The sequence below is a fragment of the Piliocolobus tephrosceles genome, chromosome X (genome assembly GCF_002776525.5).
Source record: "Piliocolobus tephrosceles isolate RC106 chromosome X, ASM277652v3, whole genome shotgun sequence".
Taxonomy (NCBI): Eukaryota; Metazoa; Chordata; class Mammalia; order Primates; family Cercopithecidae; genus Piliocolobus; species Piliocolobus tephrosceles.
The window spans coordinates 93,472,682-93,483,860 of record NC_045455.1 but is presented as its reverse complement, the minus strand read 5'-3'; the positions used below and the strand labels follow the sequence as shown (position 1 = coordinate 93,483,860).

Here is an 11,179-nt window from a genome sequence, read left to right as displayed (position 1 = left end):
AAAAAAAAAAAAAAAAAAAAAAAAAAAAAAAAAAAAAAGAAAATGTTTTTCACTTTTGATTTAGTATTTCCACTTCATGTAGTCTATATTTAGGAAATAATATTTGAACAAAGATTTATGTACAAAGATGTGTGAGCTGTATGATGCATAGAAATGGGAATCAATTGAAATAGTCAATGATGAAGTAGTAATTACATATCAATATATTCATAAATTATGCATCCATTAAAAATTGTTTCTAAGCATATTGTTATCTAAATATATATAGCATGACACCTAAATTTATTTTACATATGTAAGATACATGATGAGATATATGTATACATGAATATGAATATACATGATATACATATAAAAAGAATAGGCGATACCAGGAGTTATTTTTTGTCTTTTTATAAATTTCTATGAAGAACATTTTGTTTCATACCCAGAAAAAAACGAGCTAATTTTTCTTAGCCAGGTGTATATTGGTCCTTCCTTGATTGTTTAAAATACATCCGTTTATCTTCTTCTAGGATCACTCATTTTCTTTGGTTTATTTGTAAGATGAAGCACTGTCCAGCAGTGACGACTGTTGGAAAAGAATGTCTAAAGGCTGTCGTCTCCTCTTGGCAAGTTTACTTGGAGCTGGTGTAGTTGGTGACGGCCTTGGTGCTCTCGGACACGGCGTGCTTGGCCAGCTCGCGGGGCAGCAGCAGGCACACAGCCGACTGGATCGCCCCGGAGGTGATGATGGAGCGCTTGTTGTAATGCGACAGGCGGGAAGCCTCGCCCGTGATACGCTCAACGATGTCACTAACGAATGGCCTTGGAAGAGATGTGGGTGTCGGGGTGAACCTGCTTCAACACCTTGTACACATACACAGAGTAGCTCTCCTTGCGGCTGCACTTGCGCTTTTTGCCATCCTTCTGGGCCTTGGTTACCGCCTTCTTGGACCCCTTCTTCAGGGAGGGAGCGGACTTGGCTGGCTCAGGCCTCTTGAAACACCAGAAGTGTGTCCGTGATGGTCTTTTTCATTAAGGATAACTGAGTAAAGACCTGAATGATGCAGAGGGGTGAGTCCTGTGAAACACCCAGAGGTGGAAGATTATAGGCCAGGTGAATAGCAAGGCAAAGACTTTGAGGCAGGAGAGAGCTTGAGGGGTTCCAGGGGTAACAAGATGGCCATAGTGGTTGAGCAAGAAGGGGAAGGGCAGAAGGTGAGGTTGGGAGAGTCACGGGCAGGGGGAGGAAGAACCTTGAGACCTTGGTGATGGTTTGTATTTTATTTTTATGGGAACCTTTGAAAATAAATAAGTTATTTACTGTTTTGGTGGTTGCCCTCGAGTTTGCAATATAAATTTAAAACTAACCCATGTCTTCCTCCGGCCTCAGCCTCTTGGGTGACGAGGGCTGTAGGTATGCATCACTATGCCTGGCTACTTTAATTTTTCGTAGAGACGGGGGTTCATGTCCTCCTTCAAATAACACTATACCACTTCAAGGGTATACAGGTACTTTATAATTCTCTCTTTTCTTTTCCTTCTCTTTCTCTTTTTTTTCTCTTTCCTTTTTTTTTTTTTTTTTTGACAGACTCTGGCTCTGTCACCCAGGCTGGAGACCAGTGGTTTGATCTCAGCTCACTGCAACTATTCAATGTACTTTATTCTTAAGCTTGTTCCCCTAGAGGTTATTTCTCTCCCCTCTGGCTTTTTTCAAGAGTTCCCCATTGTCTTGGATTTTCTGAAGCTTGAATATAATATGCCTGAGCATAGGTTTTATGGTATTTATTCTGTTTGGTGTTCTCTTAGCTTCCTGGATCTGTGGTTTGGTGTTTACCATTAATTTAATAGGCTGGTCTCGAACTCCCAGCCTCAACTGATCTGTCCACCTCGGCCTCCCAAGTGCTGGGATTAGAGGCATGAACCATCACGCCTGGTCTTTTATTTATTATTATTTTTTTAGAGATTGGCTCTTGCTATATTGCCCTGGCTAGGGTGCAGTGGCTATCACAGGTACTATCAAAGCACACTGCAGCCTTGAATGCCAAGGCTCAAGGGACAGTCCCACATCAGCCTCCTGAGTAGCTGGGACTATAGGTTCATACACCAAGCATGGCTTCCTGTAGAGTTTTGTTGTTGTTGTTCACTTTGTTTTTTTCTGAGACGGAATTTCACTCTGGCACCCAGGCTGGAGTGCAGTGGTGTGATCTCGGCTCACTGCAACCTCTATCTCATAGGTTCAAGAGATTTTCCTGCGTCGGCCTCCTGAGTAGCTGGGATTACAGGCATAAACTATCACACCCAGCTAATTTCTGTATTTTTAGTAGAGACGGGGTGTTTCCCCATGTTGGCCAGGCTGGTCTTGAACTCCTGACCTCAAGTGATACTCCCGCCTCAGCTGCCCAAAGTGCTGGAATTACAGGAGTAAGCTACCATGTTGGGGCCTTCTGGATTTTTTTTTTTTTTTTTTTTTTTGAGACAGAGTGTCACTCTTGTTGCCCAGGCTGGCGTGCAATGGCACAATCTCTGCTAACCGCAACCTCCGCCTCCCAGGTTCAAGAGATTCTTCTGTCTCAGCCTCCCAAATAGCTGGGATTACAGGCATGTGCCACCACGCCTGGCTAATTTTGTACTTTTAGTAGAGACGAGGTTTCTCCATGTTGGTCAGGCTGGTCTTGAACTCCCCACCTCAGGTGATCCACCCACCTTGGCCTCCCAAAGTTCTGGGATTACAAGCGTGAGCCACCGCACCCAGCCTGGAGTTTTTAACTCTCAAACTTGTCCATAAGGAGCCTTTGTCAATACATGAAACCACAGTTTAGGTTTTCTTTGTTTCTTTCCTTCTATCTTTGGATTTCATTTTCTCTTTTTTTGGTTCCTTAAGGTGTAAAGTTAAGTTGTTAATTTGAGAGTATTGTTCTTTTTAAATGTAAACATTTACAGCTATTAATTTCTCTCTTAAGGCTGGGTGTGATGGCTCAGGCCTGTAATCCCAGCACTTTGGGAGGCCAAGGCGGGCGGATCACCTGAGGTCAGGTGTTCGAGACCAGCCTGGCCAACCAGCATGAGCCATTTTTTTTTTTTTTTTTTGACACGGAGTCTCACTCTGTCGCCCAGGCTGGAGTGCAATGGTGCGATTAGAGACATGGTGAAACTCCGTCTCTACTAAAAATACAAAAACTAGCCAGGCGTGGTGGCATGTGACTGTAATCCCAGCTACTCGGGAGGCTGAGGCAGGAGAATTGCTTGAACCTGGGAGGCGGAGGTTGCAGTGAGCCAAGATCACGCCATTGCACTCCAGCCTGGGGGACAAGAGCGAGACTTTGTCTCAAAAATAGAAAAAGGAAAAAATTTCCCTCTTAGCACTGCTTTCACTGCATCTCATAGTTTTGCTGTTGTGTTTTCATTTTTATTTGTCTCAATAAATATGTTCTCATTTCCCTTTTCTTTGAGGCATTGGTTGTGTTGTTAATTTCCATATATTTGTGGCCCAGTGGTTTTTATGTATACTTATGAAGTTACCTTTAGTAATATTTTTTTTCTTCTGTCTTTGAATTACTGTCTATTGTCCTTTCATTTCAGCCTGAAGCACTCCCTTTAGCATTTCTTGTAGGGCAGATACTGGTAATAAGACTCAGTCTTTTAAATCTGGATATATCTTAATTTCTCCTTCATTCTTGAAGGATAGTTTTGCTGTGTATATAGAGTTCTTGGTTGACAGTCTTTTTCTTTCAAGACTTTAAATATGTCATCCAGTGCCTTTTGGCCTCCATGGTTTCTGGTGGGAGAGAAACTGTCATTCTTATTGAAGGTCTCTTATACATGCATGAGCCATTTTTTTTTTTTTTTTTTGACACGGAGTCTCACTCTGTCGCCCAGGCTGGAGTGCAATGGTGCGATCTTGGCTCACTGCAAGTTCTGCCTCCCAGGTTCTGGCCATTCTCCTGCCTCAGCCTCCCAAGAAGCTGGGACTACAGGCGCCTGCCACCACGCCTGGCTAATTTTTTGTCAGTAGAGACGGGGTTTCACTGTGTTAGCCAGGATGGTCTCAATCTCCTGACCTCATGATCCACCTGCCTTGGCCTCCTAAAGTGCTGGGATTACAGGCGTAAGCCATTGCACCCGGCCACATGAGTCACTTCTATTTGATGCTTTCAAAATTATCTTTTTGTCTATGGGAGTTGATAATTTGACTATATGTCTCAGTGTGCATCTCTTCAAAGTTTTCCTGCTTGGAGTTCATTGAGCTTCTTAGATGTATACATTCATATTTTTAATCAGATTTGGGAATTTGACAGCTATTATTTCTTCAAATTTTTTGCTGCTCCTTTCTCTCTGTCTTCGCCTTCTGGGATTCCTATAAGGTGTATTTGGTATGCTTGATGAGGTCCCATAGGTTCCTCAGGCTCTCTTCATTTTTCTTCACTTTCTTTCTTTTCCTTAGACTGGGTAATTTTCAATGTCTTATCTTCAGTTTTGCCAGTCCTCTCTTTTCCTTGTTCAAACTTGCTGCTGAATCCCTTTATTGAATTTTTCATTTCAGTTATTGCAGATTTCAGCTCCAGAATTTGTTTGGCTCCTTTTTATAATGTCTCTTTATTTATATTTTCATTTTGTTCATTGTTTTTCTGATTTCTATTAGTGTTTATTCATGGTTTCCTTTAGAAAACATATTGAACATAGTTACAACAATTGATTTAACATCTTTGGCTAATAATTCCAAAGTCTGGTCTTCTTTAGGTATGGTTTCTGTGAAATTCTTCATATCCTGTGAATGGATCGTATTTTCCTGTTGCTTTACATGTTTTATAATTTTTTTTGTTGAGAACTTGTTATTCTGAGCATTATATTGTAGTAACTCTGGAATCTAATTCTACTCCTCAGGGATTGCTTGTTTTTGCTTGTTGTGGGCTGGACCCACTCCTATTTGTGCCTTTTCCAAACAATTTTTGCAAAGTGTATCTTCCTTGTTGTGTGTGGCCACTGAGGTTTCTTTTCCATTGTCTCTACAGTTGGCAAGGGATGAGAGTATTTACAATTTTTTAAAGTAGTTTTAAAAACACATGTAAAATAAAAAGCACGTCAGTATTTTTTGTATCTATGTAAATATTTTATTCTGCTTCTAGATAGAACATTGAAATTTACATGTTATTTTAAAGACAATAAACAGCTAAGCTACTGACATAAAATACACAATAAATTTATGAGATATATAAGGTACAGATGAGAAAAATCTCAAGTAAGTTTTTAACTTCATTTAGCCTATTAGGAACATGAGGATGTCTGGAATTGATGCTGGCCTTGGTCTCAAGTACTTTTTCCCGTATGTATTTGTTTTATCCTTCCAGAAAGCGTATCATTATTAGTGTCCAAGAAATCAGTGAATCACTAAGCTTTCCATCTTACCGAAGTACAAAACACTATTTCAAATCTAGGCCTTCTGACAGAATCCAGTATCTATTTTTATACTTACTTTTCTTTCTACTAAGTTCTTTAATAAAATTATGAATCAGAAAGCAAGTACAAGACATGCTTATATCACAAAGAATATCAATGAAGACTTAGGAAGATAAACAGCTAGTACTTCTAAAATACCACAAATTTTGACATTTGGAACAATATAATTGCCATACTATTATATCTTTTATTAAAAAAGACCTTTTCCGGCTTGTTTCCAGACTTCTTTTACTCCTTTAATGCTTTCTTTCTTCACACACTTCCAGTATTCTTGTATACTCTGATGTTGTGGTACCTGTTAACCAAAAGTAAAAATCAAGAATCACTGTCTTCAAGGTTAAACATGATTTCATGTGTACTTTACATTACTGTTTATTTCCTTTGCACATTCCTCCAAAAGTAGTTGAGGATGAATTATGTTGTAAAAGATGATCACAATAGAATTGTAAAATGAGGGTGAAAGACAAAAAGTGAATGTGACTACGCTTAAGGTAACTAGGGAGTGGAACCAGACTCAGCACACATTAATGGAGTTTCTTCTCTAAGAGGGTAATGAAGACTTTGGGCCATCTTCTCTCACATACTGGCTTTAAAATTTAATTTTTTCCTTTTATAATGCTTTATAATCTTTCCCTTTTTTTCTGGTGAACTTTATTTAGCTATATGGAATACAATTATAAGCCTAAAGCTTTAACATTGGCTAAAATTAAAAAAAATATAGGTCACAAAATATTTGATGAAAAGCTTCAAGAAATAATTAATTCATGTAACTGTTTTGTTAGCTAAAAATACATGTGGATTACTACTTCTCTCAACAAAATGAAAAGGTCAAGGTTTGGAAATACTTGGATCCGGGTGACCACAGGAGCACAGCATTGATGAAAATTAGCCAAGTGGAAGCAAAATTCTACTCCAGATTATATATGTTCTTTTTCTTATGACTGATTCACAGCTTTTCTTTTTAATGTCTTCTGAGAAAGGGCAAAGAGACTCCTAGGTACACTCAATTGTGAACTGTAAAGACTGGCTTACTTTCCAGGAATACATTTATGGGGTGTTGGATAACTGATAAGCTTATAAAATATTAATACGTTTGCTAATGAAAATCATATTTATTATTTTTCCCTGTTATGTTTGTTGCAGGAAATGGAATTGCTTTTCTAAGTTGTAAATAGCTTTATTTTCTTTTTTTTTGAGACGGAGTCTCGCTCTATCGCCCAGGCTGGAGTGCAGTGGCTGGATCTCAGCTCACTGCAAGCTCCACCTCCCGGGTTTACACCATTCTCCTGCCTCAGCCTCCCGAGTAGCTGGGATTACAGACGCCCGCCACCTCGCCCGGCTAGTTTTTTGTATTTTTTAGTAGAGACGGGGTTTCATGGTGTTTGCCAGGATGGTCTCGATCTCCTGACCTCGTGATCCACCCGTCTCGGCCTCCCAAAGTGCTGGGATTACAGGCTTGAGCCACCGTGCCCGGCCGTAAATAGCTTTATTTTCATGAATAGTACCATTCTCTCTCTCTCTCTCCCCTTCCATTCTTCTTGCCTACCTACCAACCATGTAGATTCTCTTAGGACCCTAGTCTTCCCCTGGCCGACTTCTTTTCTGAGAGTGCTTCTAGCACATTCTAATCTGAACAAAAATCTGAATTTGTTTTGTCCCACAAGTACAGACTCACATGTGACTTTGAGTGAATAATGCTAATAGTGAAATTTACTTCATAATCTCAGCCACTATACTAAGTATTTTACATTAAATTCTCACAATAATGCTTTCTGGTACATTAGTTTCCTCATGGTACGGATAAAGAATCTAAGACTAAAAAAAATTAAGTGGCTTTGCAAGATTAGGCAGTTAATAAACAGTAGAGCTGGGATTTGAATTTACATATATCTAATTACAAATTATATGTAGTTAGTCAAACCCTAGGCTATGATTATTTTTCCCCCTTTTTTTTGTAGAAACAGAGTCTCGTGATGCAACCCAAGCTGGTCTCGAACTCTTGGCCTCAAGTGATCCACCTGGCTCAGCCTCCCACAATGTGCTGGGATTACAGATGTCCGCCACCATGTCCAGCTAGGCTACATTTCTGAATAGTAATTTCCTTTTTTAAAATTTTTTTTTTTTTTTTTTTTAGAGACAAGGGCTTGCTCTGTTGCACAGGCTAGAGTGCAGTGGTGCAATGTTAGCTCATGGTAACTTTAAATGGTGATTTCTTATTAGATTCAGATTATTTTTTAAAAAGCAAAGATGTTTAATCTCATACATAAAATATATTTCTGTATTTCAGTTACAGCTTATAATCTTTTTGTAAGTGATGAAAACTCCATTTAAAGACTGTACAAGTGCCAAAATTCTAGGTTTAATATCATTCAGTTAATGATATATAATGTAAACATCATGTAAAAAAATCTGTTACCCATAAACCTCGATGCATTCTGTTTTTTAACACCCCAAGAAACTCTTCATGACTAAGACATTCATCACCGTCCAAATCAAAGATCTTGAAGACAGTGTCCAAAATATTGTTTGAGAGTTCTTGTCCTGTTGCTACTTTCACAGCTCTCTTAAACTCGGCTAAAAAACACACACATATAAAACAACTTATCAACTATGTGAAATAGTCTAAGTGAAATTAATCTAAATTTTCATTATTTAAGAAGTAAAAGCAAATCCAAATTTTTATTATTTGGGAAGTAAAACAAAAACAAAAATACCCATGAAGAAAATATTCAAATCATAAGTTGAGGAATGTCATGAGAATCACTGCATCATAAGTCAGCTATTTTAATTTAATCAGTGCTCTAGACATATATTTAAATATTTCTTCCTTCTTTTTTTTTCTTTTTTTTTGAGACGAAGTCTTGCTCATTGCCCAGGTTGGAGTGCAATGGTATGATCTCGGTTCACTGCAACCTCCGTCTTGCAGGTTCAAGCGATTCTCATGCCTCAGCCTCCCAAGTAGCTGGGATTACAGGCGTCCACCACCACGCCTGGCTAATTTTTGTATTTTTAGTAGAGACGGGGTTTCACCATGTTGGCCAGGCTGATCTTGAACTCCTGACCTTGTGATCCGCCCACCTTGGCCTCCCAAACTGCTGGGATTACAGGCATGAGCCGCCACGCCCGGCCTTCTTCTTTTTAGGAGAATGAGAAAATAAAAGTATAGAAAGTAACCATTAAATTGGAGTACTGGTATTCTAAATCTAGAATAACCAAACTGAATTAAAAGGTCAATTATTTTTACTTATAATTTGTTCCTTGATTGGTAGTATTTAGTTGGAGAATATACTAAAACTTTATAGATGATAAAAATCAAATAGCTTTTCATATAACTTACCTAGTCTGACAGGACGATGAGCTAAACTGAACATTTGCATGGCAATAGCAAAGTCTTCCAACTGGGTTGTAAAATGGCAAAATGACTTGAATTCATCCAAACTAATGCTCTAATAAAGTAAGAGTTTTTATTACAATTTTGTAAATACATTAAATAATATTATAAATGTTAACTGTGAACCTTCTTTTCCACCGTAAAGACTAGTGTCGTTCTAAGAGGAAGAGACAACCCTTTCTCTCTGTGTGCACGAAGAAATGGCCACACAAAGGGCACAGTGAGAAGGCGATGTGTGCAGGCTGGGCAAGAGGCCTCACCAGAAACTGGCCCTGCTGGTGTCTTGATCTTGGACTCCTGGCCTCCAGAACTGTGAGAAATAAATTTATTGTGTAAGTTGCCTAGCCTGTGGTGTTTTCAGGTGGCAGCTTGAAGAGACTACCATACTCTGTTAAGTGGTCCACTTCTGCTAAGTTTTATTAGTGGACACAGCACTAAGAGCACTGGGTTTTGGAGTTAAATGGACTTAGGCTGAAATTCTGGTTCTGCCCTTTATAACATGTATGACCTTAGCCTCTCTAAGTCTTAGGTAAGTAACACTTCAGGGGTTATGCAGTTTGCCCAAGGTCTACTAACTGGAACCATCAGAATCTCAACCTTGGTCCATCTGACTTCAAAATCAGCACACTTACAAATAAAACAAACAGGGCATGCACGGTGGCTCAAGCCTGTAATCCCAGCACTGTGGGAGGCTGAGGCAGGCGGATCACGAGGTCAGGAGATGGAGACCATCCTAGCTAACACGGTGAAACCCCTTCTCTACTAAAAATACAAAAACAAAAAAATTAGCAGGGTGTGGTGGTGGGCGCCTGTAGTTCCAGCTACTTGGGAGGCTAAGGTGGGAGAATGGCATGAACTCGGGAGGCAGAGCTTGCAGTGAGCTGAGATCATGCCACAGCACTCCAGCCTGGGTGGCAGAGCAAGACTCCGTCTCAAAAAATAAATAAGTAAGTAAGTAAATAAATAAATAAATAAATAAATAAATAAATAAATAAATATAAATAAAACAAATGGGCTGGGTGCGGTGGCTCATGCCTGTAATCCCAGCACTTTGGGAGGCCAAGACAGGAGGATCACCTGAGGTCAGCAGTTCGAGACCAGTCTGGCCAACATGGTGAAACCCTGTCCTCTGCTAAAAATACGAAAAAAAAAAAAAAAAAAATTAGCTGAGTGTGGTGGTGAACGCCTGTTAGTCCCAGCTACTTGGGAGCGTGAGGCAGGAGAATCACTTAAACCCATGAGGCGGAGGCTACAGTGAGCCAAGATTGCACCACTGCACTCCAGCCTGGGTGACAGAGTGAAACTCCGTCTAAAAACAAACAAATAAAAAAGTTAAAAGAAAACTCAGTTTCTTCCATTAAAAAATAAAAGCCAGGTACGGTGGCTCCTGACTGTAATCACAGCACTTTGGAAGGCTGAGGTGGCTGGACTGCTTGAGCTCAGGAGTTGGAGACCAGACTGGGCAACATGGTGAAACTCCCGTCTCTATAAAAAATACAAAAACTATCCAGGCATGGTGGCATGTGCCAGCTACTGAGGAGGCTTAGGCAGAAGGATCCCCTGAGCACAGGAGTTTGAGGTTATAGTGAGCTAATCATACCACTGCACTTCAGCTTGGGCAACAGAGCAAGACCCTGTCTCAAAAAACCAAGAAAAGAAACAAACAAACAAAAAACCCGAAAAACAACACAAAAGTAAACAAAGTATGAAAATTCTCTAAAGTTTTTGTTTTTGAGATAGTGTTTCACTCTGCCCCCGCAGGCTGGAGTCAGATCACAGCTCACTGCAACCTTGAAATTCTGGGTTCAAGCTATCCTTCTGTCTCAGCCTCCCAAGTAGCTGGGACTACAGGCACACAGCACCACACACAACACATATTTTTATTTTTATTTTTATTTTTATTAGAGATGAGATTTCTCTATGTTTCTCAGGCTGGTTTCAAACTCCTGGGTTCAAGTGATCCTCCCACCTTAGCCTCAGAAAGTGCAGGGATTACAAGTGTGAGGCATTGTGTCCAGCCCAAAATTCTTAATTTGAAAGTAAATTCGGGGCCGGGCGCGGTGGCTCAAGCCTGTAATCCCAGCACTTTGGGAGGCCGAGACGGGCGGATCACGAGGTCAGGAGATCGAGACCATCCTGGCTAACCCGGTGAAACCCCGTCTCTACTAAAAAATACAAAAAACTAGCCGGGCGAGGTGGCGGGCGCCTGTAGTCCCAGCTACTCCGGAGGCTGAGGCAGGAGAATGGCGTGAACCCGGGAGGCGGAGCTTGCAGTGAGCTGAGATCCGGCCACTGCACTCCAGCCCGGGAGACAGAGCCAGACTCCGTCTCAAAAAAAAAAAAAAAAAA

General features: G+C 40.3%; 1 protein-coding gene and 1 pseudogene across 3 annotated transcripts in view; both read right to left on the bottom strand.

The window, feature by feature from the left end:
- Window positions 1–279: 279 nt before the first annotated feature.
- LOC111525313 lies at window positions 280–1,011 on the bottom strand (annotated as a pseudogene).
- Window positions 1,012–5,070: 4,059 nt separating this feature from the next.
- Window positions 5,071–11,179, bottom strand: part of MICU2 (mitochondrial calcium uptake 2) — a 111,838-nt gene continuing 105,729 nt past the window's right edge. For all 3 annotated transcript variants that reach the window (XM_026454220.2, XM_026454221.2, XM_026454222.2), the window contains 3 exons: window positions 8,777–8,885; window positions 7,856–8,013; window positions 5,071–5,734 (listed from right to left, as the gene is read on the bottom strand). In XM_026454220.2, the coding sequence (XP_026310005.1) occupies window positions 5,630–5,734; window positions 7,856–8,013; window positions 8,777–8,885 (372 nt within the window). In that variant the 3' untranslated portion in view covers window positions 5,071–5,629. The remainder of the gene's footprint in view (window positions 5,735–7,855; window positions 8,014–8,776; window positions 8,886–11,179) is intronic.